Source organism: Pseudoliparis swirei, chromosome 22 (assembly GCF_029220125.1).
Source record: "Pseudoliparis swirei isolate HS2019 ecotype Mariana Trench chromosome 22, NWPU_hadal_v1, whole genome shotgun sequence".
Lineage (NCBI taxonomy): Eukaryota > Metazoa > Chordata > Actinopteri > Perciformes > Liparidae > Pseudoliparis > Pseudoliparis swirei.
This window is the reverse complement of record NC_079409.1, coordinates 11343409-11369513: the sequence shown is the minus strand read 5'-3', so window position 1 is coordinate 11369513 and position 26105 is coordinate 11343409. Positions and strand designations below refer to the sequence as shown.

General features: G+C 43.5%; 1 protein-coding gene across 6 annotated transcripts in view; it reads left to right on the top strand.

The window, feature by feature from the left end:
* The window catches only part of kif13a (kinesin family member 13A), a 36040-nt gene extending 11236 nt beyond the window's left edge, over positions 1–24804 (top strand). The window contains exons 3-40 of one of the 6 annotated variants that reach the window (XM_056443586.1): positions 359–371; positions 2335–2395; positions 3223–3315; positions 4292–4472; positions 5991–6078; positions 6576–6710; positions 6838–6950; positions 7040–7151; positions 7610–7822; positions 7923–8033; positions 8124–8258; positions 9565–9695; positions 9961–10047; positions 10134–10309; positions 11097–11316; positions 12220–12382; positions 12497–12640; positions 12731–12880; positions 13156–13320; positions 13451–13624; positions 13714–13865; positions 13953–14085; positions 14517–14663; positions 15201–15233; positions 16157–16256; positions 16388–16514; positions 16604–16659; positions 16744–16868; positions 17255–17431; positions 17540–17632; positions 17754–17906; positions 18002–18070; positions 18180–18230; positions 18766–18853; positions 18976–19127; positions 19974–20141; positions 21436–22588; positions 22995–24804. In XM_056443586.1, the coding sequence (XP_056299561.1) occupies positions 359–371; positions 2335–2395; positions 3223–3315; positions 4292–4472; positions 5991–6078; positions 6576–6710; positions 6838–6950; positions 7040–7151; positions 7610–7822; positions 7923–8033; positions 8124–8258; positions 9565–9695; positions 9961–10047; positions 10134–10309; positions 11097–11316; positions 12220–12382; positions 12497–12640; positions 12731–12880; positions 13156–13320; positions 13451–13624; positions 13714–13865; positions 13953–14085; positions 14517–14663; positions 15201–15233; positions 16157–16256; positions 16388–16514; positions 16604–16659; positions 16744–16868; positions 17255–17431; positions 17540–17632; positions 17754–17906; positions 18002–18070; positions 18180–18230; positions 18766–18853; positions 18976–19127; positions 19974–20141; positions 21436–22588; positions 22995–23128 (5776 nt within the window). In that variant the 3' untranslated portion in view covers positions 23129–24804. Of the gene's footprint in view, positions 1–358; positions 372–2334; positions 2396–3222; positions 3316–4291; positions 4473–5990; positions 6079–6575; positions 6711–6837; positions 6951–7039; positions 7152–7609; positions 7823–7922; positions 8034–8123; positions 8259–9564; positions 9696–9960; positions 10048–10133; positions 10310–11096; positions 11317–12219; positions 12383–12496; positions 12641–12730; positions 12881–13155; positions 13321–13450; positions 13625–13713; positions 13866–13952; positions 14086–14516; positions 14664–15200; positions 15234–16156; positions 16257–16387; positions 16515–16603; positions 16660–16743; positions 16869–17254; positions 17432–17539; positions 17633–17753; positions 17907–18001; positions 18080–18179; positions 18231–18765; positions 18854–18975; positions 19128–19973; positions 20142–21432; positions 22589–22994 lie in introns of all 6 variants that reach the window. The other 5 variants (XM_056443585.1, XM_056443587.1, XM_056443590.1 and 2 more) reach the window with 5 other exon arrangements.
* Positions 24805–26105: the final 1301 nt, after the last annotated feature.

The window sequence follows — 26105 nt, the reverse complement described above, 5'->3', positions numbered from 1 at the left end:
TCCCTTCCTCATGCTCCACCGGCCCAATTATAAACCCAATCACAGCAGCACCTCCCACCAGGAAATGCCACTGTGTGGAAGTGATGAATGAGTGCATCAATGAGTGGTGAATGTGGAAGTCCCACCAGGAATTTGAGAATTTGGTTTAAAATGCACCCATTTCAGTTCAGAATAGCTGTTTGTGTCGACACAGACAATGGGAAGTTTCCTACTGTGAGAAGTACAGTTACATCTGAGTGTGACCATGTGACTGTTACATTGTATAAACCTAACATGTTGTTTCTTCTCTCTTGGTTTTCTTTCCGGTTCACTCGTGGCTTTCTTCTGACTATAATGGATTGCCCCTCTCATTCAACAGGAAACAATCTAAGGTATGTAACCTTCAGCTCTTTCTGTTACGACAAAACAAAAACTGTCCAGCATCAACAGAGCTGACGCTATCAGCAGAAACAGTCATCGGTCTTTACTTCTCACTGACGGTCACGGATACTGAAATCATGCAGAAGCAGGATGCTGCACAACACTTTCCCCTGAAGGGATGAGAAGCTTCCTGCACAGGTCGATCTACTGTTGAGGCGTTGTTGAGAATGATTTGGTAGCTTGGTAGTCCAGCAGGAGCCGGATAGATGTCCGTGTGAATGTGTCAGCACTCTAAGATCTCGTGAACACCCACAAAGAGAGGGATGAGCGCAGACACTGGGGCAGTGTGTGTGTGCATTCAAAGCTGCATTGTTGGAGTGCACCCCCACCTCCCCCCTTGACAACACGCTGGTGACTGGCTCCGAGATGCTTCACACACCGCGGACGGGCTTTGTGCTCAGTGCGCTCGACCGCTGGCGGGATGGGGGGAGTGTTAGCGCGGGCAACAGGCGTGCGCGGGCCCTGGGGCCCGTGAACCTGAGTTACCCCGTAATACCCTTCAACTAGACGAGCACGTGGCTGTCTGCTAAGTTATGTGGCACTCAAATTAGTCTCCCTGCGCTCTGAAGGGTAAACGGGGGTTGCAGTCCAATCACGTTCGACCAGCTTTCATCCCAGGAATGACAAAAAGGACATTGTGCTTCTCCGCTCCATCATTATTTATACTGCTGATTAATAATAATTGTCCAATCAAGAACAATTTGTTACGCAGTCACACCCTTAGGCTGGAATGAGGCAGCCCAGAGCAGACTGAAGGCCCAGTTACCAAACCACCCCTAATTGCGCATAAGAATTTCACGAACCGATTATATACTTGTATAAAAGGGGATGTGACAATAAAAAACTTGAAACTTGATGGCACTTTTGTTCCTTTGAATGGCACCCACTCACTTGTCTGAAGTCACAAGAGGAGGTCTTGCTTTCAAAGCATTCAGTGATCTCAGTGCTTCCCATGCTGACTGTGCAACCAGTGGTTCCCTGGCCAAGAGCCCCTATTATGATGAGAGGGGAGTTCAATTATTTGGGTTATTTGTGTCGGGGAAAGTGCTCTGGCACCAGTGCACTAAAGCCAGGAGTGGTAATGTGCAGCAGCGATGTGCTTGCACTGCAGGATGACAGTGCGGCAGCAATGGTTTGAGAGAGAGCAGCAAACATAAAAGCCTATTGCCTCCTTGAGTGTGGACTTGGGTACGTTATGCATCTCCTATCAACATGAGCTGTGTTTTAAATAAGCAGTAACTAAATCTACAAGAGACATTTCGAGACTAACTAATTGAAGCTGCTGAAAAGAGACATTTAAGATGCGTGGGGATTTGCAGCATATACAGTAACAGGAGCTTTTCTGTCTGAGGAGGAGGGGTCCGTGGTCAATGAGGCCACTGCTGTTTCCGAGAGAGCATCTTCTTTGTAGTCATCCATCCAGAACTCATACAGGTGCCTGGGGGACACGAGGGGTCTCTGCATGCTGAAGCCTGTGTTGTGAGACCCAGTACTAAGGGCTGAGAGCCAGCCTGCACCACCAGGAACAGCTACAGCACCGTTTCCTTGGAGACGAGGGTCAACGGGTGCTGGAATTTCTTCTGGGGAGCGCTGACCCTGATTTATGAATTCATTTAAATCCAGCCTATGACAAAACTTTGGGCAGCTAACAGTGGATTTGTGCAGGCAGTCATGGCAGTCTTAACGAGCATTACCCCGAACAATACTCGATTAGACCTCATCTTACTCACTCAGACAAGCTCAGTCTTACTGATTTACTGCAGGGTGGCATACAACGGCACAATAAGCCTGTTTTTTGTACCACAGTAAGACGTAAGACCACTACTAAGAAAGAGTGGCTTGTGTTGCACTGTACATGCCCCGACAAGTGTGAGACCTTGTGTGTTTACACTCTCTGTGCTGACTCTTCTGCAGGTGTTCGCTTTTGACCACTGTTTCTGGTCCATGGATGAATCCAACATTCCCAAATATGCTGGTGAGTCATACACGCTGAAACTGATCCTGCACTCACCACCAAAGAACTCAAATCCCATCCAATGCAAAGACTGCTGAGCTTTGTGCATCAATAGTGCAGGGAAACTCCCTCCTCAATGGAAAGCTGTTTTTGCACCATGCCATATTAGGCCATTTGTAGTTTGAGCGAACAAATTAAAACATGCAATGAAGTTAGTTGTCTTTGTATTGTCTCAAAACAATAAAACACCATGGGTTTTGTCCAATGCATGCTAAAATATTGTAAATGTGTATTTGTATAATATACGATAAATAAACCTTTCTTTTCATTTCTCGGATGAGAGCTGCAAAGAAACGGTTACAGTTACGGTTTTTGTAACATTTATAGAAAAGAGGTTATTACCGCCAGTCCATGAAGATTTCCATAATTATCGTAAATATTTTCCTTATCATATCACACTAATTTAGTGATGGAAATGCAACACTTGCGTCGGCTTTGTCCTGAACCGACAAGGCAATCTGTTCGGTGAAGGGCTGCCTCAAGGGCCCGAGCCAAGGCTTTATTTAGCTCTTTAAACAGCTGTCCCATTCAGCGGGAGCATGACGGGAGCAACACACAAGATTTCTCTCCACAGCTCTGCATTTTCCACACGATCAGACAGGAATCTGTCATCTTTCATGAATGTTTAATCTTCCTTGTTACTTGTTTACTGTCCCTTGTTGATACATGTCTCTGTGTTAATGTTATTGCACTAATTTAAAGATGCAAACCAGACAACTAGTAGTACTTGTATAGATGAATGGTTTATGTGTTTACCAAAATCTCCATGGCGATTCTTTGTCTAAAAGGTCAGGAGGTGGTGTTCAAGTGCCTTGGCGAGGGAATACTTGAAAATGCATTCCAGGGATATAATGCCTGCATATTTGCCTATGGACAAACAGGTAACTAAAAATCCAGATCAAATTGTTCAGTCAGCCTTTGAAGCATTTATAAATGATGAATACCTCTGTTACACTTAAGCCTCTAAGTATATTTGCAGGTCGAGCTGTCTCCAGATGTGTCCATAGAGCGTTTAAAGAACAGGAAGACTTGTATTTCTATTCTCACTGGTGGATCACTTAACTCATATCCTTCCTTCACCCTGGATCAAATTAGATCCTTTATCCCACTTCCTGTCTTAGAGTAAATCCCTCGGTAAAGAGACACAGCTACTGAAAAGTTTGGAGAGAAGAGTACAAATATTTCAGTGGCCCTACATTCGTGACAAAAGAATCTCATAAAGTATGAGAGAAAAAAAGCACATTAGTCGTGATGGGAATCAGAGAAGCACATGGCATTTGATCTTGGGAGAGCAATGTTGGTCGGTTGGTCCGCCATTTTGATCCCGACTGAAATATCTCAACATTTACTGCATGGATTGACACATAACATTGTGCAATCATCACGGTTCCCAGAAGATAACACCTGGTGCATTTGGTCATGGACTGACTTATGTCTTGACTACTTGATGCATTGCCATGAAACATTGGGCATTCATGGTCCCCTAATTATCCAACACTTTGCTTTATGACCAAATACCTGCCAAACAAATGACATTTCCATCAACCTCAGATGAACCTTGTGTTTAGAGCTTATTAGCAAATGTGATCTAATATGGTGATCATAATATACAATCACCTCGCGAAACATCAGCATGTTAACATTGTCATTGTGAGGTTGTTAGCATGCTTCACAGAACCGTGAGCTTAGTTGTGGACTTTTTGCATTGTTTTAACATGTGGAGACTTATGATACTATCATGGGGGTCATAGTAGCGACTCAAATTAACTTCTACTGTAATTGAAGCACTGCAATGTATGAGCTTCTCGCTGTAGTGGATCGGCTACAGTCGTGTGTGACTTTGCGATGTCCATCCAGGTTCAGGCAAGTCCTTTTCCATGATGGGGAATGGGGAGCAGCCGGGTTTGATCCCTCGACTCTGCTGCTCGCTGTTTGAGAGGATCCACGAGGAGGAGAACGAGGGCCATACTTTTAAGGTGGAGGTGTCCTTTATGGAGATCTACAATGAGAAGGTCCGTGACCTGCTCGATCCCAAAGGGTAAGTCTGATGGCTGTACTTTCTCTTCAGAATAAGCACATGTAACCTGTGCAGCTTTCCCGAAAAGCTGGTGACACAAACCGTGTTGACATTTTCTCATTGTCATGATCCACTCCAACTCCAGCACAAGCTGTGACCTCTCCGCCAGCTCCCGCTTTGCGTTAGCTTGCGTCTCTGTTTGCAGCCTTGTTGTGTCTAGTAGCCTGAATGGGCGACGGCAACAGAACGACGTGAGTAGGAAGCTCGACCCACTCATTTCCTGCACAGCAGCGGCCAGCATCGTCCTCTCACACTGCTGCATTCTTCGCCTGCGTGGTCTGACGTGGGCTGGCAGACAGAAAGAGTGGGTTTCAGGGACATCTGTTAGTGAAGCTGCAGATGTCTGAAGATGAAGCCAGAGCAACTTCCTCTCGCTTATACAACAAGCCTCACACTCTGTTGCTTTCTATCTGCCGCTGTGATTTTTAGGTTCAAACACTGACTCTGTTGTAGACGCAGATATGGAGTCGAGCGTGAAAAGGATCTCAGTCCCACTATGAGTTGGCCATGGTCTTTCTCGAGGTCACAGCCTGTTTGTTGTGGGTGGTAGATCACCAGAGTGGACAACCTGAAGAGGGATTCAGTGATGCACACTTACCTGTAGGCCTCAACACATGTCAACACATGTCAAGCATCCGAAGGTTATTTTCAGTCAATTCCACACACTGGCCTTTTGCCCTGAATATACAAGAGTTCCCACAGCTGGGAAATGACCACCGACAAATACACTGTAGGGGCCTATTCCTTTATAACGCTGTCTCAGCTGTTTGAGAATGTTTTTTTGTTTAAAGATAATTTGTGAATGTTTTTAAAGATGAAGGAATCAGTGGGGACTTGGGGCTGAGAGCCAAAGGAAGGCTGGGGAGGTGAGAGAGCCTTTGGAGAAGGAGTAACTCATTGTTTTTGTTGTTTTGATCTGTTGACAATAAAGAAGGGGCCTTCGTTATCCTTTAAGAAATTCAGAAACGTTTGATGTGTCAACCTTTTTATTGCAGTTGTGGTAAATGCGAAGAGTTAATTATTTCAATAATGGAATAACATGTCGGCCTTTCCATTTCGGTAAGTAGTGAGGAATAGAAAAGGCAACTTTATAAAATGTAACATCCCGCCAGAAATATTGATGCTTTTGAAGTCATTCTGAAATGCCATTTTTACCAAATACTAGTTTCTTATTCCTCAGAAATTAATTTGAATTACTGCTCCAAGAGATGGGTAAATAACTCGCGACCTTCTCCAAACCCTGAAGCATTAATTTAAAGAAAATAATTAGTTAGAGAGAATGTGTTAATCTGTCATGCGCTTAACAAAAGTACTTCATACAGAGAGGAATGTCCAATACAATATGCATTATAAAACCATGTTGAAAATGCTCTTCATTCTTTATTTTTGCACACATGCCCCTAATTAGAAATTGTTCCTCCTTTTTTATTCTCTCTTTCTCTTTCATTCAATTTGTTGCTTTCCCTTTATTTTTTGAAGGAGCCGACATTCCCTGAAGGTTCGAGAACACAAAGTCTTGGGCCCATACGTGGATGGTCTGTCTCAGCTGGCTGTGACCAACTTCGAGGTGCGTCTCTCTCCTTCCTGTCCTCACACTTCGACAGAGCTGAATTCGTATCTACAACCGAACGCCTCATATGTCACTTACGCACCGACATGATTTATAGTACGCAGCAGAAATGCCTTATAGCATATCCCAAGTTGTCATGACGCTAATTAACATTCGGAATAGCCATTTAATTTCACATCCTCTCATGTGCAGTCAGTGCGTTGACACATGTTCCTGATGTAGGATGTAGTCATGGGGTGTTGGGTACTTTCCATGCCAAGTCTTGGCAGGGCCTTCCTTAATGTAGTTTCAACATCTCCACCCTTTTCCTCTGCTCTGCCTGATATGCATGCAATGGTTTTCAACCACATGATTACTGTCTGACTTTACGGTTTTCATAATAATCAATGTGCTAACTTTACCTAAATCCTCTGAAATGTGTTCACATTGTGACTTTTTGTCAAACTCTCCTTAAACGTTTTTTCCTTCAATTTCATCACTCTCCATCTTTTTAGGACATTAATGTGTTAATGTCAGAGGGGAACAAATCTCGCACAGTCGCAGCCACCAACATGAACGAGGAGAGCAGTCGGTCACATGGCGTGTTCAGTATCATCGTCACACAAACGCTGTATGACCTGCAGTCCGGGGTCAGTCTTCCCCAACACTCACAACGAATTGTTCCTTGACTTTCCTGAATTATATGTCCTCATTTGTGTGTATCCTTTCTTATCGTGGGTCTGCCTGGCTGTTTGTTCGTGTTGTGATGGTAAACAGAATTCAGGGGAGAAAGTGAGCAAGATAAGTCTGGTTGACCTGGCAGGAAGCGAGCGAGTGTCTAAGACTGGAGCAGCTGGAGAGAGACTCAAAGAGAGCAGCAATATTAACAGGTACGTACATTTCTTCCATATGAAAGGGAGGCAAACATATGAATTCATCATTTGACAGGTTGAAGCTGATTCTTTTTGTGCGGTTGTAGGTCTCTCACTACGTTAGGCTGTGTGATTTCTGCTCTGGCGGATCAGTCTGCAGGAAAGGGGAAGGCCAAGTTTGTGCCGTACAGAGACTCAGTCCTCACGTGGCTGCTGAAGGTTTGACCCACAAATTACACATATTTAAAACCGGTTGTTATAATGTTATGCACGTGTTCTAGATGTGCTTATGATACCACACTAGAAAATAATAAAATACTGAATTACAAGTAAATGTCCTGCATTTAAAATAATAAAACAAATATCATCATCAGAATATACTTTAAGTATCAAACATTTTAAAAGAAAAAGACAACAATCACCCAATAAACATATTTAGAATATGTCATATTTTACAAACTGTTCATATGATTAAAATGTAAATTATTACCAAAACAAAATAACTAATAGCTTCAGATGTCAAATACATGTGGTGGAGTAAAATGTACAAAATGTATAAATAAATAAAATACAAATATAATGTGGGGAAAAAATGAAAATACCTCAAAATTGAGTAAATGACTGAAAATAAACATGTATCTGCTTTTCTTCCTTGCAACGTGTGTTCTTGTCTTCAGGACAACCTCGGTGGCAACAGCAAGACAGCCATGATAGCCACAGTGAGTCCCTCAGCTGACAACTACGAGGAGACTCTTTCCACGCTGCGCTATGCCGACAGAGCCAAGAGGATCGTCAACCACGCCGTGGTGAACGAAGATCCCAACGCTCGGATCATAAGAGAGCTCAGGGAAGAGGTGGTGAAGCTCAAAGTTCAACTCTCTCAGGCTGAGGTAAGACACCGAAAGGACCCACAATTTATATGAATGAATTCATGCCATACTTGTCTTACATTTCACGATAATATTTTCTTTTTTCCATATTTCCCATCAGTCATTGAAGGCTCCTGATTTGAAGGAGAAACTGCAAGAGTCTGAGAAACTCATTCAGGAGATGACTGTCACCTGGGAGGATAAACTAAGAAAGACAGAGGAGATTGCCACTGTATGCACAACCGCCATAAACAGACTCCAAAACCTCAGTTCTAATTCCTATTTATACGTACAGTAACACTGTTATTATCCATATTTACAGGAACGCCAGCAGCAGCTGGAGAACATGGGCATTTCTCTGGAAACATCAGGGATCAAAGTGGGTGAAGACAAGTGTTTCCTGGTTAATCTCAATGCTGATCCTGCCCTAAATGAGCTACTGGTCTACTATCTGAAGGTAATCCAGTTTCTACATTGTGATGATGCAATACTGGCAAGATAACTACTAGTTAATACTGCACGGTACTGCTGCACTTTGAAGTTTTCCATTAGCATTTGTGCATGTATACTTATTGGAGAGAGTATCAAGTCCCAGGTGACCGCACTGGAAAAATAGCATGAAACATTGAATGCATTTGTGAGGAATTTTCCAGTGTATACTTACCAGTCTGCATTTAATTTAAGGGGTTCTAGTAATGTCTGAACCTGCATCTGTTCCTCTTTGGTTTGAAAAAAAAGGAGCTCTTTAAAAGAAGAGTCAACACGAAGATGCAGATCCGTTTTAATGGCACCACTACTGCGTATATGTGTCGACAATAGTGGGTGAGGCCATGAGGGGTTTGGAAAAACTTTGTGACATATCGTAAACTTGTTCATAGGAAACGCTGACAGTTTTCTGTTTATAGTGAAACGTTACAGATTAAAAACACTTCGTAATGGCTTCATTTTGTACAGAGGCCAAAAGGTTCTTATTTTCAGTATTAGTCGCCAGAAAGCCAGTTACTCGCTTACTTATGCACTCCCTGATGGTAGATTCGATTCGATTCGATAATCCTTTATTAGTCCCACAGTGGGGAAATTGCAGGATCGCAGCAGCGGGTGCACATTAGAGCATTAATAAAACATAAAAATAAAACACAATAACAATACTAAATATTAAATACTAAATACTAATACTAAACAGCACATAGTTAAGACTACCGACCCATTACCATGATAATATTTACCGTAGACTGAGGCTCTGAAACACAGCACATGTGGTGCAGTGATCCAGATGATGCTGTGAGAGCAGAAATAAGTCCAGTAAGATCATGTCTGGTCTTTGCAAAGCACCGAAGAGGAACAACCAACCAGCTACGTGGACCTGTCAGAGCAGAGGCATGTGAGGAAGCAGCCGCTGCAGCGGACAGAACAACAGGCCTTTGTCTGGGTTCTGCAGGCCAGCCTGGCATATCAGTGTGGAATGACTACGGGAATGTGAAACGGGTTAGTGTGCGGCAGGGTCGGACATCCTCTAGAAATGGAGATGTTTGTTTAGCAATCTCTTTAATCCATCTCTGCAATGAGGGAGACACAAGTCTTTTCACTACGGCTGGATTTTGCTACTTCTTTTTTTTTATTCAGACGACAAAACCCTTGAGCAAATTGGTTCAGTAAACAACATTTAGTAGGTTATGATCTGAGAGTTGGAACAAGATGTTGGGCGTAATTATTTTCAGATCTGTCATTAAAGTTTTCTCAATCTGTCCTCCACCTGTGTGTAGGAGCACACGCGTGTGGGCGCAGACACGTCTCAGGACATCCAGCTCTGTGGGATCGGCATCCAGCCGGAGCACTGTGTCCTGGAGCTCTGCCCAGACGGTGATGTCACCCTGATGCCCATAGGGAATGCCAGGTGAGCTGCTATAAACTCTCTATCTATCTCTGTGTGTCCTTCTGTTGTCTCTCTTCTTCATGGATGACTGGACCTCAGTGTTTCACATGACCTCACTGGCCAGGAATCTAGGATCTGAGCTCCTCGCTTTCATATCAGAGCCATGTCTCCCGCCCACTTCACAAGGATTGTTCCTCCTCAATTAGTTTTCCCGGTTTAAAGATGAGGTGTATAATGCCATCTGATGTCTTCATTATCATATTTGAATGACTCTTGTTTTCGACAGGACCTGTGTGAACGGATCAATGATTGAGTCTTTGGTGCACCTGTGGCATGGAGATCGTATCTTATGGGGCAACAATCACTTCTTCAGGTACAAAACGTGTCGTGGCCACATGTGTATGTATGAAGAGTCACATAATGAAAACGTCTCTGACTGGAAGTCCTGTCGCTCTGCAGGATTAACCTGCCAGCACGAAAGCGGCGGGACCGTTTAAAGGAGCTGGACAGAGCTTCTCCCAGAGAGAGCTTTGTTGAGGCAGATGTGGAGACGGCCAGCGAGGCGTCTTCTGAGCAGGACTGCAGCTATGAGTTTGCTCAGATGGAGGTCATAATGAAGACTCTGGGGAACAATGGTATGATTGGGATCATCTGTTTCTTGCAATCTGTGTGATATTTAGTCTTTAAGGCATTCAGATCACAGCTGTGTACTTGGGCTTCTGGACCTTCAGCTTGTTGCAATGCTCTGACCGAATAACATCTTTCAGAAAGGCCTTCACTCTGCTCTGTTTATCTCCTTACTGTAAATGATCAGCTCTAGTGTTAAATACAACAACAATCAGCTGGCCAATTTGTCAGCTGATTGTTGGGCTCAAAATAATGGTTATATAATGTTTATAATCATTAACAATTAATCTTTTAATTCGTTTTTTTTAATCACACAATCATGTATAGGAAAATTAGTTTTAAAATGTCAGATAATTGTGAAAATTGGACATCACAATTTCTTTCAGCCAAGTTGACATTTTCAAATTGCTTGATCGACAATGATATGACACATAAAAAACAACAAACCTTTACAAGAGTCACCAAATACTTGGCATTTGTGCCTTAACTAAAATGAAGAATCAAAATAATAGAAACATCTAAGTTATTGTCTTTTTGCTGTTGTCTAGAAATTATTGACTATATAATTGTTCAAGCGATTATTTCCGTGCTGATATTTTTTAAATAGCCGACAACACACATTAAAATAAGAATTTACTATAAATACCTTAGCTTCTTGTGGAAAAAGATTATTTAAACAATATAATAATAATGTAAGAACTTTATTCCAGCTGTGGCGTTTGTGTTTTTTGTCCTCTTCCTTTACTGAAGAGGCGTTGATCAGAAAGGTGAAAGCTGTTGTGTCTCATGTTTTAGACCCCATGCAGAATGTGGTCCAGGTGCTGGAGAAGCAGTACCTGGAGGAGAAGCGTACGGCTCTGGAGGAGCAGAGAGTGATGTATGAACGAGAGCTGGAGTCGCTACGGCAACAGCTCACTCCTGAGAAAATGCCGCAACACCACCGCAGTAGCAGCGAGCGCCTCGCCTTCCCGATGCACACGCCGCACAGCAAACTGCGACTGTGGACGGAGGAGCGGTGAGCGGAGCCTCCTCTGTAGATGGCAGGGAGGCAGACACATGCAGTCGTGTTGCTTGTTTTGCATGATATGTTCACAGTATTCACCTTATTAGATACAACTAGTTATTTAAATATGCATCAGTATATTGTTCTTATTCCGATTTGACTCTGAGTCAGTCAGCTGCTTCAGCTTTATCAGTGAAACATCCTCACCTTAAAAGATGCGATCTCAAAGGAAACATAGCTACCTGTCATCTTCCTGTAATAATCATTAATTACATTTAGTCATCCCTGCTAAAAGTATAATTTGAAACATGTCGTCCCAGAGGACTTGAATGTGGTTAACAACACTACAACGACACCAAAGCCTTTCTGACACATTGGCAGCACACCAGCATGTTGTGTTCTCGGCCCTGAGCAGAGAGCTGCTATTGGTTTGGTTGATAGTCAGTTGGCTTGAGACATTATCCTCACCGTTGACCGCCATGGCCGGAGGCATTTTGTTTCCGGGTTGTCGGAACGTACCTACGGTCCATTCTCGTCTCAGGAAAGCCTTGACAGAATTTCTTAAAAATGTGGCCCAAATGTCCACTTTGCCACTTGAACTGAGTAGAATTTGATGATCAAAGGTCACTACGACCTCACACAACTTATATTAGATCAAATGATGAAGTGATGACATTTTGGACAGACATGGATGTAAACGACTACATGGATGTATCCTACTTTGAGTCGGTATTTTGAGACAGTAACTTTCTTTCAACTCTTTACACTAGCTGATCCTGAGAACAAGGATGTTGTGCCTCTTAAGTCCACACTCGGGGTACATAACAGGTGGCAGGTTGTCATCTCCATGAATGAATGATCTCTGTGTTCTGCTGTCTGTGTGTGTGTGTGTGTGTGTGTGTGTGTGCGTGTCAGGGATGAGCTTTTTCGACAGAGTCTTTCTCGACTCAGGGAGCAGGTCGTGAAAGCCAACACTTTGATGCGAGAAGCCAACTTTTTGGCGGAGGAGATGAACAAACTGACTGATTATCAGGTCACCCTCCAGATTCCTGCGGCCAACCTCAGCGCCAACCGCAAGGTCAGACCTCTGAACCCCCTGCAATCACACACCACCTCACACCACCGTGGTACAAGATTGTATTACGTCATGGTGTGACCAAGTGTTTTAATCTGTTAACCTGTTTTTATATAGCGGGGAGCAATAGTGAGCGAGCCGGCAATTCAGGTGCGGAGAAAAGGAAAGGGGACCCAGGTGTGGACCATTGAGAGGCTAGAAAATAAACTGGTGGATATGAGAGACCACTACAGGGACTGGAAGGAAGGCACAGAGGAGATGGTAAGAAACAGAGGATCAGAAAACAGGAAGAGATAAGTATAAAAGCAGAAAGTTAACTGGATTATTCAGGTGTTTTTCTGTATTTTTCAGTATAACAAAGCAAACAGTAAGCACTGTGACCCATTCTATGAGGCGCAAGAGAACCATAACCTGATAGGAGTGGCCAACATTTTTCTGGAGTGTCTTTTCCATGATGTGAAACTGCAATATGCAGTCCCGATCATCAGCCAACAAGGAGAGGTAAGGAAACGTAAATGGATTAATGCACAGATAAATAAGTCATGTTGCAGCGTTCCAATATTTTTATTACATCAGGTCGAAATTAAAAGATAATGCACATACATTTATAATGTAGACAGGTAGGTAGAGCTCAGAAATATTGATATTGAGGTATTTGGTAAAAAAATATTGTGTGATATAATTTTTCCCATATCGACCCGCACTACTTTTAGGGTATTTTTAAGAGGGTATATGAGTCTCTGGGGACATGACGTCTCCTTGCTCTGTGTGAACAGGTGGCAGGCAGGTTGCACATTGAGCTGATGCGAGTCAGTGGATTCGTACCAGAGCGCCTGTCTGGGGGTGACGACTCGTCAGAGAACTCCAGTGAGAGTAGCTGCTATGAGGTGATGGACACCAACGGGGAGATCGTCCACATAGCCAAGAGGCTGACCTGCAGGGTAAATGTGAAAGTCACTGGGTTTTAACAAAGTTTGGAGTTTTTAAATTCCTTGGGGATTGTTGAACTTTTTTTTGGTTTGCTCATGCATTTAACTGGGAGACATTTGTCAACTTGTTTCTTTGCTGCAGGTGCGGATCAGGGAGGCCACAGGTTTGCCACACAACCTGTCCAACTTTGTCTTCTGTCATTACACCTTCTGGGAGCACGGTGAGCCCACTGTGGCCCCTCCCATGGTCAGCCCAGACATACCTTCCTCTCGAAGCCCCGATGCTCAGTTTACTGTCCAGTTTGATCACTGCAAGGTACATGGAAAGGATCGCTGACCCTGAAGCATTAGACATTACATTAGAATTTAAATTAACTCCAGTACAAACCTCTCATCTTTGTGCAGGACTACATTGTGCATGTGACGGATGAGTTTTTGGAGTTTATATCAGATGGAGCGCTGGCCATAGAGGTGTGGGGTCACCGCTGTGCTGGGAACGGACGGTCACTCTGGGAGTTAGACGCACTGGAGGCCAAGATCCAGACGCTCCGTGACAGGTATGTGTATCACATGTAACACTCAGACTTGTGTACACACACGCTTACATTTCAAACCTAACTAATCTTGGCTATTGCTTGTTCTAGGTGGAGTGAGGTGTCTCGCAGGATTGAGCTGGTGATCTCCATCCAGGAGCTGAATGAACAGGGAGAGTACTCATCTGTGGAGCTGCAGCCTGGGAAAGACATCAGCACAGGAGGCGTCTTCCAACTCCGACAGGTCAGAGAAAAACTATGAGCAAGTTTCCCTTTAGGTCAGACCGGCTGCCCTACCTCAAACACACACGTAAAGCCACAGTTGATAACTATAATACACAATTACTTATATGTATCAACTGAAAGGAGTACATGGGACAGATAATCTGTGAAGAAATCAGGCTTCTCTGCCTCCTTCTGGTTTGACAGTTTGATTGGAATTCACGAGCAGTGATTGACAGCTGCATTGGAGGCTGCAAAAGGAGGCAGAGGATGATATGTTCACAGATTATCTGTCATGTAGTACTGTCAGGAGATGGTGACAGTTTGAGCACATGTGAGAAAAGGGTCATTTTCAATAAAATGACCAACCATATCTTCAAAATGATTATGGCTAATGAAGTCATTATAAACAGCAGTATTCTGTTGTTGAATGATGGGGATTTGTACACGCAGGGTCACTCCAGGAGGCTGCAGGTTTGTGTGAAGCCGGTCCAGAACTCCGGCACTCTGCCTCTGCTGGTGGAGGCGTTGATGTCTGTCTCCATCGGCTGTGTGTCTGCTCGCTCCACCAAACTACAGAGACCACTCGACAGCTACCAGGTGTGTGAAACACACATACACAGTTGTTCACATACTCACTTGAACTTAGACTATTAACCTATTGTATTAAATATAACAGGATGATGATTTGTATGTAATTTGAATCTGCATTTTGGGAACAGTATGCTTGTGCCATGCCAGTGATATGCAATATGATGCTGATTTAGCCAAATTAGTCCATCTCAGGTTTCGTGCCATGAGTGGTTGACCTGGGTTGCTGGCAGTAAGTCCAGAGAAGGCCAAGGAATGTACAAACTCATTAGTGCCCTGTTTGTTCTGTTAACATTTACTGATGTGCCCTGATGTAGAAAGGACGCGACAATATATGATGAATTCCTTTTTTTATTTGCTACAATCAGAATCATTAAGAGAGTAAATCCTAGGGTTTGTCATAGCTTTCTTCAAAGCATACAAACATGGAGGTAAATTGTTCTTTCTCATCACTGAAATGAGCATTGCATGGTAAGCAATGAGCTGTCATGTCGGGGGCCTTTTTCTGGTTCCCCACATTTGACCGAGTGTATTCTCTCCTGCCAGAGAGAGGAGGAAGACGATATGGATAGTTATCAGGTACCTTTTCAGTCTCGTCCTGCTGCTGCTTCCCCTGGAGCTCACTCTGCAGCATGAAGGAAAATTCATCATGTGTTTGCGACTAGACCTGTTGCTGAGGGCATGTGAGGCAGGAGGCAGAGGGCTGTGCCGAATAAATTACTGCTTTCTAAAAAAGCAGCTGCACATGCGGCCGATTTTTAATGCTGCAATTATCAATCCAATCCACCATTCTTTGGCAGTCCTCTTTGCAAAACACAGTTCCACCCATATCTGAGCTCCAAGCCAGCAGTCTGTTTGCCAGGGAACCTGTCCTGCTCTCTCTCTTGCCTATCCCCCTCAGGTTGCTGCACACTAATGCTGCTGTTTGCTTCTCACTACTGAAGAGCTGCAGGAATAATAAGCCTCACCGAATTACATGGGCATTGCATGGCTGCATGGTTTACAGTACTTTGCATGGTGAAAGTTTGCTGACTTCAGAACAAGCGTAATAAGGTTGGCTTTGAGGTCTGTTGGTTACTGCGGACATTGTGGTTGCCTCAGAGTGAGCTGCTGAACTTCCAGGTAGGATGTTGGGTGGATGTGGCTGCATGTGAGGACATTTTGATGTGTGTATGCATGTGAGTGAGTTGCAAAGGGGTTTAAAGAAGGTGTTATGCTCGCGTGTGTGTGTGTATATAGATAATTTGACCATGAAAGTTTTGTCACAAACACCTTGGGACACAATTCCCAAGGGCCTCACCGTGGGAATGCACCGTGGGACTCAAATTATCTTAAATTAGTTTTCACTTGGCTTGGCTAGTGGGTGTATTAAGGAGCAGTTACTGTACTACCTCAGAGAGACCAGCCTCACCTCGCCCGGTTAATATACCACTGAGCCCCGGAGCTCATCTCTTGCCTTACCGAGCCAGCTGGCTCTGACTTTAGTCTCTGCCTGTTTTCAGGAGGAAGATCTCAACTGTGTTCGAGAGCGCTGGTCGGAGGCACTGATCAAACGTCGGGAGTACCTTGACGAACAAATCAAGAAAATCATCAACAAACAAGGTGAGTCCAAGGCCCTGTGTTACAGCTACCACTTGCTGAAGCATCTGAAGCATGACTGCTGTGTTGTCTGTGTTCTTTGTGATTTATTGAATGTGTTGTGATGAAACCTTTCTCCTCATTTCTGTAATTAGAGAAGTCAGAGGAGGATATTGAGCGTGAGGCTCGACTAGTGGAGCAGTGGGTGGGTCTGACTGAAGAGAGAAACGCAGTGCTGGTACCTGCACCTGGCAGTGGCATCCCTGGAGCTCCTGCAGACTGGTAAAGCACCAACACACGTCCATGCACGTGTCAGGCTCACTTCATTTCCAGCCCTTCTCTCACAGTTAATCATATTCAACCCCTTATAGGACCCCACCTGCAGGAGTGGAAGCTCACGTCCCTGTACTCTTCCTCGATTTAAATGGTAAAGCAGACATTTATCCTTTATATCATTTTCATGGTCTCCTTTCAGGTTTGAACAAAAAATAACTGTCTTTCATGCCACCAGCGGATAATCTGACAGTAAATGAGCAGCTGACCGGCCCGCATGCTGCAGGCCTCAACTCTATACTGCCCAAAGAGCATGGGAGCCAGTTCTTCTATCTGCCCGTCATCAGGCACAGTGATGAGGAGGTAAGTAGAGCGTTTGATTATACTGCCCTTCTGTGGCCAAAAAGGGAACTCTGGGAAACATGCACAATTACAAATGCAGGACTACCGTGTCATCTTTTGCTTATAAAGCTGAGTAACACTGTGTAAAGTAGCAATAAAGTAGTGGGTTGTTCATTGCTTCTACTAGCTGTGTGTTGTCTGTTTCACTTTATTTACTGTGCTTAAGTGTCCTGCGATGGCATGTTTTCTCCTCATTAGCCAACTGTGCAAACCCAAAGCTACAGCCGAGCTACAAGACTATAATTCATGTTTTTGTAAATTCAGTCCCAGCCAACTGGCACAGATTCCCTCTCTGTCCACACATGTGGAGCTACAGTAATGTAACACAACTCTTCCAAATCCACCAGGTGTCGGCAGTGTGTTCCTGGGACTCATCCATCCACGATTCTGTGCACCTCAACCGCATCACGTCTCCTAACGAACGCATTTATCTGATCATCAAAGGCACCGTGCAGCTCAGCCACCCTGCCTCCATGGACCTGGTGCTCCGCAAGAGGATCGCTGTCAACATCTACAACAAACAGGTCAATGGAGGAGAGATTTAATCAGAGGAGGATAACCCACAGTAGAGGTGGTTGTATGCAGCAATGGATTGTGTTTTGATGATCAACACAGAGTTTTGTTTCCAACAGAGTTTCACTCAGAGTCTCAAGAGAAGAATGTCCTTCAAGAACCCGCTTTATTCCTGTAGTGTGACTTATGAGATTGTTTCCAACATACCAAAGGTACAACTTGCTTATACTACCTCTGTGTCGAACAATCGCTGCTTTCAGAACATGTGACAAATAGCCAGTTTGATGTTTATTGCCTACAGCCCTTTGTAAGTTTCTTCTCTTTTCTTCCCAGGCCTCAGAGGAGCCAGAGGAAAGGGAAACCTTGGCTCTCATGGCTGCTCGGGTAGACAGCGAGGAGACTCATGATGGAGAAACCTACATAGAGAAGTACACACGGGGAGTTCTGGAAGTGGAGAACATCCTTAGTCTGGAGAGGCTACGACAGGTACTTTACACAGTCACACACAGACATACTGAAACACAAACAATCTGATTGGTTTCACATGTAAAGATGCACCTGTCTTGTTTTCTTCCCTTAAGGCTGTCACAGTGAAGGAAACGCTCACGACCAACCGACGACACCTCAGAAGGAGTATCAGCACACCAAATGTACAGCATGTAATGAAGACATTACTCACTGTGCTGCCCACAGAACCATATGGAAATGATTGTTATTGAATAATAGGATGCTGTTAACGTGATGTCTCTTGCTCTTCAGTCTTCATGTAGTAAAACAGACCTGACTGGTTGTGAGGATGAAGACTGCAAGGTAAGTCAGGTGTGCCTTAACATATGTATCACAACACTCTGATGTTGAATTACAATGAACTAGTATTGGCTGCAATAGTCTTGTCAGAATACAGAGCTGTTCTCAGAGCTAAAAAGCTGCTGGTCCTAATTGTTCCTTTGATAATATAAATCACTCACGGCGTTATAAACAATTAGACTAAAGGTCTCCTTGTGACCTTTACGTTTTTTACCTCCAAATTTACTTTAAATGGTAAATGGAAATGCTTGTACTTGTAGAGCGCTTATCTAGTCTGCCGACCACTCAAAGCGCTTTTACACTACTTGTCATCATTTACCCATTCACACCCATTCATACACTAATGGGAGGGGCTACCATGCAAGATGCCACCTGGCCATCTGGACTATTTGGCCATTCATACAACATTCACAGCCTACGGGGGGACATCCATTCTTTGATTGAAGGACGACCCTGCTCTACCACTGACCCACAATCGCCCTCTTATGCCTTTTGACTTCACACAACTTCCCAATTGAACCTGTGTATTATTGTCTAGGGCTACTGTGATCATGTTGACAACACCAACTGCAATCCCCCAGAGGGCTCGCTTTGTACCACACCCATCAAGGGCAAGGAGACTCCAGGTAAACTACAGAAACAGCAAATGTGCAGCAAGGGCATTGATTCTCGACGTGTGCTCAACATGTTCTGTGGTGCTACAATATAACACAATATAACTGAGTTCCCACTGGATGGTGCTCCACAGGTTTGGTTCCAGAGAGCACTACGTTTTTCAACTCCAGCCCTTTCAAAGTCCTCTCCCCTCAGCCACCTAAGTTCCTCAAGTCCCTGCTGCCTGTTAAAGAGGAGAATAAGGTGAAGAAAGTCCTGGAGGCCCGACCACTGCTTGGACAAGAGGTGAGGAGGATGAAGTCACTCTTTTTAAAGAGAGGAGTATTCATGTCTTTGTTTTTGCGGAGCTGTGAGATATTCTTGTTTTGTCGAACCCCATTTTCTTTACATTTTAGCATGTCACTTATCAAATCAAGTTACATTTCCACAACATAATAAATGTATTGACATTGACAACAATTACTAATTGCCCAAAGCTGCCTGGTGACGTGAAAATGGCTTTGCTCTTGTTTGACTGGCCAAAAACAAAACATCCACTGTATTTATGTCACTGAATTGAAATGAAAGAGCCCGACTCACAGGAGCATGACTTCAACTGGGAGCCACAATGCTAAAATAGACAAAGCTATGTCTCAAATCTGATTTTGTTTGTGATGATTGGATTCTGGTAGTTTGTGGCTGTTTCAAACCATTTAAACTAACCGTACATGTGTTTTTCATCCGTGCTTGAAGTGGACTTAAGGAGGCGCAGGTACTTTACAAACAAGTCCATGTAAGGGATGCTGTGGTTGAGAGGCAGAGGTCTCTAGCTAGTAGCAAATGGTTATATTGTATGACTGCAGTTGAACATAAATAGCTGAAGTCTGGATAAAAAGGGTTTTCTATATGATATTCAAATGTAGCAAGAGCTTAGATGTTTGCTACGGGCTCTACTTGTGTGAGGAACAACAAGGGTGCAAATATATATCACAAAAAAGTTGTGGCCCAGTAAAAAGTACAGTTGCTCACACTTGAGACACTTCAAGCACTGTTATTTGTGAAATATCAAACTGCATGGCACTAACTGTGTAACTGGCCTGCCCAGCTCCATGCATGCTGCGTGTGTGAAGTGTTGTTCTGACCCATCCACAGAGCATGCGCTCATGTGTGGACAGCCCTGCACTGCTCCCCCCTCCCTGTCCCTGGCGCCGGCCCAGGGCAGGCAGCGAGGGCCACTGCAAGCCTTCCACCTCCACCTCCACCTCCACCTCCACCCCTCCCACCAGCAGACAGCTCTGCCACACACTGCCACACACTGCTGTAAGTGCTGCACACATCCGCTCACACTGCTCTGAGGGTTACTGTAAGCGTCATGCTCACAGATGTGACACAAGCTCACACTGTTGTAAGTATCGCACTTCGACGCATACACACTGCGTTAAGGGTTACTCATGAATCCGTTTTAACCGTTCTCTGTGCTGGTGACTGGACATACTATGAAGTGCTAGGATTTATATTAGGTTAAAATATCTTTCTGAAAAATTGAGAGTTCCCTAGCAACAAAAATCCTTTGTTTACATTGTTCAATAAGTAAGAAAATAATACAAAGTTAAACATTGATTCGTTACTCATCTGATTTTGGTCTTTTAATTCTTTTAGCATAGAATCTAATCTAAGTGTTTCACCTTGTAGTGCCACTCTTTGATTGTTGTTTTTCTAGTCTTGTCTAGTATTGTTGATGAAACCCCTCTAAAAACTATAGTTTGCACAGCAAAGTGAAATACTGAACTTATTCTTAAACGTACTTTGAAGTGTTATTGAAGTTACTGAGCTGTCCGCAATTGTCTGTTCGGAATGTTGTTGTCACTTCAGCATTGCATTGTGGGATATCGATGCCAGCATGTTATCCAGTTTTTGCACACTGATACTTCACCACAAATAGTATCTTAAAAAATATATATCTGTTTTTGCGTACTAAATAACCTATTAGCATGGAATATCTGACTCAACCATTGTTTGGTGCAAAATAGACAATATAATAGCCTTCATTTCTTCATTAATGAGGACTATCTTAATTATGATGATAATTTGGCTTGTAAAAAAGTGTTGTCAAAAAAATAATGTACAAATAATTATAGTCCTAATAATCATTTTTTAAATATTTACGCTGTTACTTTGGAGATCCCATACTTTGTACATCCCTCCCCTTATGATATCTACCTCTCTACCTATCACGCAACCAGCACTGGTGCCTTCAGACCAATGTGTTGATGTTGTATAACTTGTGGAAGTGGTTTCCTCAGTGTTTAAAAAGTGGTAACATCGTCCCGTACCGCCTCACATTGCCATGTTTCACGGTTAACAGTGCGTAAACCCACACATGTATACAATGCTACAGCAGCAAACACCTTCAAGATAAGTAAAACATACAGCACAATGAGCCACATTATTCATACACAATGTTCATGTTCCATTATCACGTTTTTCATAATGTTTACGTCTCCCCTTTCACTTTAAAAAGAGTGTGTATGTATGCTAATACCCCGTACAGGCTATGTCTGACATGTCTGGTGGGATCTATCTTTTGTCCTGCTGCTGTTGTTTTGATCAGCAGGACTCTGAGGACGAGGAGGCGTTTGTGGACATGACTCTGAATCTCGACCAGTGCCGTCAGCCTTACATCCCAGAGGACTTTGCAAACTTCGAGATCTACAACGCCAGTCTGGAGAACCAGGAGGGGCTTTTATCCTCCCGGACTGACTTGAAGGGAAGCCGATGTGGAGAGAGAGAGGTGCCTCGAAGCCCCACGGCCAGCAGTTGCACTAGTGGCTACTTTTCGCACAGCGCCTCCAACGCTACACTGTCTGACGTGCCTTTCAGTGCCAGTGAGAGCTCTGACCAACTCAGCTGCATCTCCAGAGACCCCCACGAGCCCCTCGGCTGCCCTGCTGGAAGAGGCTGCACACAAACCAAAAGTGATTCTGCAGGGAGTGACACCCAGCTGCCTCTCCTCTCAGCGGGCGGGGTTCAGGAGGTGCTCATCCACCCTGCCTGCTCGCCTGTCGGTATCCCTAATCACAGAGACAAGCAGCCAACATGCCCTCTGCCACACAACTGTGTTCTCAGTGCCAGCCAGGAGTTCACTGACTTTAAAGGGGCTGATGAAAGTATTGGAGACAGTCATTTAGCACATTTTACAGTTGGCTGGGAGAAGGAGGTTTTGGAAACATGTGATTCTGGCATTCAGCACTCCTCTGATGTCTCTAGTATTATCAACACATCTGTTGCTGAAGACAATTCAACTGCAACATGCACATTGACAAATAATGCAAGCTCTGTGTGTGTAGCTGCGTGCTGCCCTGACACACCTGTAGTGTGCACTTCAGCCAGAGCCCTAGCATCTGAGCCTGACATAGTAGCAGCTGCATCTACTGCAGCAGCATCCCCAGTCACACCTTTATCTACAGCCCCATCTCCTGCCCCATCCTCTGCCCCGGGTCTACGAGCAGGAGGAGAACCTCCAATCGAGGAGCCGGCCCAGGGAGACCTGCCCCACGGGAGTCCCTGTCCCAGCCCAAACCCCAGCAGTGCAGAGCCCTCCGGTGATTCCAGTGGAGATGAGAGCACCCCTGTAGCTCAGCTTCCTGACTGGATGGCACCAGGCGAGCAGGTGTGGGTGGGGAAGAGGAGAGGAACAGTCCACTATGTCGGAGGGGTGGAGTTTGCTAAGGGAATCTGGATTGGTGTGAAGCTGGACATGGCAGTGGGTAAGCCCTTTTCAAAATGGTGTCTAACTGCCCCCAACTTGTCATACATATATAGTATGATACCATTTTTGCTTGAAATATGTTGAAATAATGTAGAAATGGTGTCGTCATTACAATGTGTCCCTTAGAGAGCACCACTTAGAACATATCTTGGTCACAATGGGGGGAAAAACAATAGCAACCAAAATAGTATCAGACTTATTTCATAATCACATATAGATATCAATAGTAGTATGACCCATAAGAGGGCCAAATGAATCTGGGCAACCAATTCACAGGTATCACCCTTAAAAGCCCAGTATTGCTCAGGCAGATGTTTCCCTGTTGTAAGAGAGGTCCAACATGTGATATAATGTAAAGGTTCGACAATTATTCTACATATCTGTAATGATTGATCTTCCTACAGGTAAGCACAATGGGACTGTCCAGGGCAGAGTGTACTTCCGCTGTCCCCCAGGTCACGGTGTATTTGTGAAGCCTTCCCGTCTCACCAGAGGACCGCCTTGCATGGACACAGAACCCCAGACTCTGATTAGATAGGACCCAAAGAAGGACCTGCTTTCTGAGGAAAGGCAGGGACCCGTGGGTGCTCCTCAGATCCAGTGCCTCTGGGTGAACCGCAGACTGACTTCAGCGTGGCTCCTCTCCCTGGAATGGAGATGCTTGTGGATTCTGTGGGCTTGTCTCCTTTCCGAAAGCATATCTGACCTCTGCATTTAATGAAGGTATATCCTAATAACTGTTCACTGAAAATTCACTATGCACATATCTGAGTTTTCTATATGGGGATATTTTTGATAGAGAACTTAAATATTACCCAAATACATATTCTTACATTGGTTTCTGAACATTATAAATAATATTTTTGTAAGACAATGCATCCTCCCTGAGGTTCATGAGTTATCTGGGATATGAAAGTTAAGAATGTACTACTGTTTATACACATTGATATTGACATCAATATGATCTGTCAGGGGTAACCAAAGAACTACGGTTCCATATCTGCTGTTATGAGTATTATGTTATTTTTTCTAATGCGTGTATATGGAGTTAAACACTATATATCTATGTGTCCAAGTAAAGCTTAGTGCCATATCTCTAGGAGTAATGCCACATACCCTGAACAGAGGACACAACTGCTAAACCTGAGTAGCTTTCATGTTGTATCGTGTTAAATTATCCTGTTGAAGTACTGTAACACTGTGGAGGAACTAATCCCCATCCAGCATGAGACTGTTGCTGTTTGAATGCTTGCACTGGAAAGGATTCTTGGAGAGTTCGCCGACTGTCTTCCATATTGGACTAATGAGATGTTTTCTAACACAAGTGACTGAGAGAAAGCTTGTGTCATCATTTTCATCGGGGAACACAGCAGCTGAGCTTTGTTCAAGGCCTGGATGTACTGATGCCTTAAAGCCCTGTTTCCATAAAGGCAGGCACATAAACCCACAGACTGCTCAATGAAGCCCATAACAAGTTCACTGAGTTTTAAACAAACTGTATGGACCTGAAACCTGTGTATGTATATTATGATGCCCAGAGGCATTCAAAATGCCACCCAGTCTTGCTGACTGACCGACTATCTGTTTAATTGATTGTCCATCAGAATTTTATATTTAAGCTGATATATAACACTACATGTTAAAGGTACTTAATACTGCTTTATATTAAAAGAAGGATTGGCTGAATGGGTGATTGACGATATCAGGTTACAGAAGAAGGAGCGAAAGTAGTTTAGTTATGAAGAGAAGCTGTCCTATGAACTGTGGAACTGACTAGTTATAAACCTGAGCTGTAATTAAAACAAACCCAGGACCCTATTTTAAAGAAGAGAACAAAGCTGCTCTCCCTCATAAGGAGTTGTAAATAGAAATGTATTTGAACATAGTATTTACACTATTATAATGTACAGAATTGTATTTATAATGCATCACAAACTATTTTATTTGGTACAAAATGTTCCAGAATAGAACATTTACAATCAGCAAACTGTGTTGACACTTTATTTTTCTAATTCAAGGTCATTGTTTTGCATATTTTGGTGGTTTTTCTGTCTCACTTACAAAATTGTTTTCAGCACATAACTAATTACTCTTCATCTAAATGCAATATATTCATTTCAAATACATTGTATTTTCAAAACATCTATAATCTCATGTTTCCTTCTCGGAGTTGTATTCTGAGGTCCTTTAAAGTTTGGTGTGATAGTACATGAACACAGCATGACTTTTATTTCCTGTTTTCTCTGGGGGTGCACGGTATCCAAGAATTGCAGAATATGCCCTAAAGGGACCTTATTAATTAGTCCATATATAAAGTGTACAGAAAAAATCATATTTACGGGGGATTTGACAATAGGATTATTTGCTCATACATTCTCAAAAAACAACTATTTTGTATATCAGCCAAACTATCATAAATATTGTTATATTACAGAAAGTGTAAAATTCTCAAGTCCCCATGTTGTGTGACAAACATTTCTCCTGTCACCGACTGATTTACAGTCCCCTTGAAGTATCGTCCCGTCTGTGTCTGATGTGAAGTTAACACCACAAACATGTAAACATGGTGTCCCCTATACATCATACAGGTTGCCCCATGCATAAGAGGGGACACTACATGTAAAGCCTGTTATTGTTTCAAATCTTGACCTATTATAAATAGTGCCAAACAAACACTGACTAAATGCATGGGCCCTCCAAGTTGCCTCATGATTGTGTCAGCGGTGCACAAGATGTCACATTTGAGTTAACGTCATTATAGTGCCCCCATGGGGTCAACTGGTGTATTTTGTTCAAACCTTGTGCTACATTACAACAATTAATATTCATGTATCAGCGCTGGGGGGACAACTTGAGCCATGTAGCAGCATGCAGGCTACAGATATTGCTGGACTGCTTAGACTGTTTATATTGTGAAAATATAATACATTATGAGTATTTTAAAGGTTGATTCCAGTACTTTTAGACTTCTACATTTAAACCACTTTCAGATCAAAACTTAAGAGTTCAAAATTCCCCAACGGGATTTTATTTCTGTCAGTGTGGGGTTTTGAAACGGGGATATAAAAGGCATGGGATGAAATGAATCGTTTTAAAGTGGGTCAGATGATTGCACTGATAAGCATTTATGAGTTCCGTTGATTTAGGCCTGGTAGCGATGAGGAACTTACATGAGTTTCCACCCTGTGGATGACATGCTTTTACACTGCATGTTTAAAAAAAGAAGAACAGCCTAGAGCTGAGTTAGCAGATCCATCGAGTTCCAAAACCTAAAAGTCTTCCTCAAGCTTGCTTTAGCAATATATATGTAATTCCCTCTGATTGCGACCAAACATTATTAGGACAATTGCGGATTTATGTTCTTTACTTCTTTTTGCACAGTGTGTCCTGACTCCTGGCCACTGTTTTAGCAGCTGTGCGCCGGTAGGCAGCGTGCGTACGGGGTGGCGGTCTGGATCTGGGTGGAGTTAAGGAGGCTATGTGGGGATAGACTAACAGGTGTCCTGCTCCTTCAG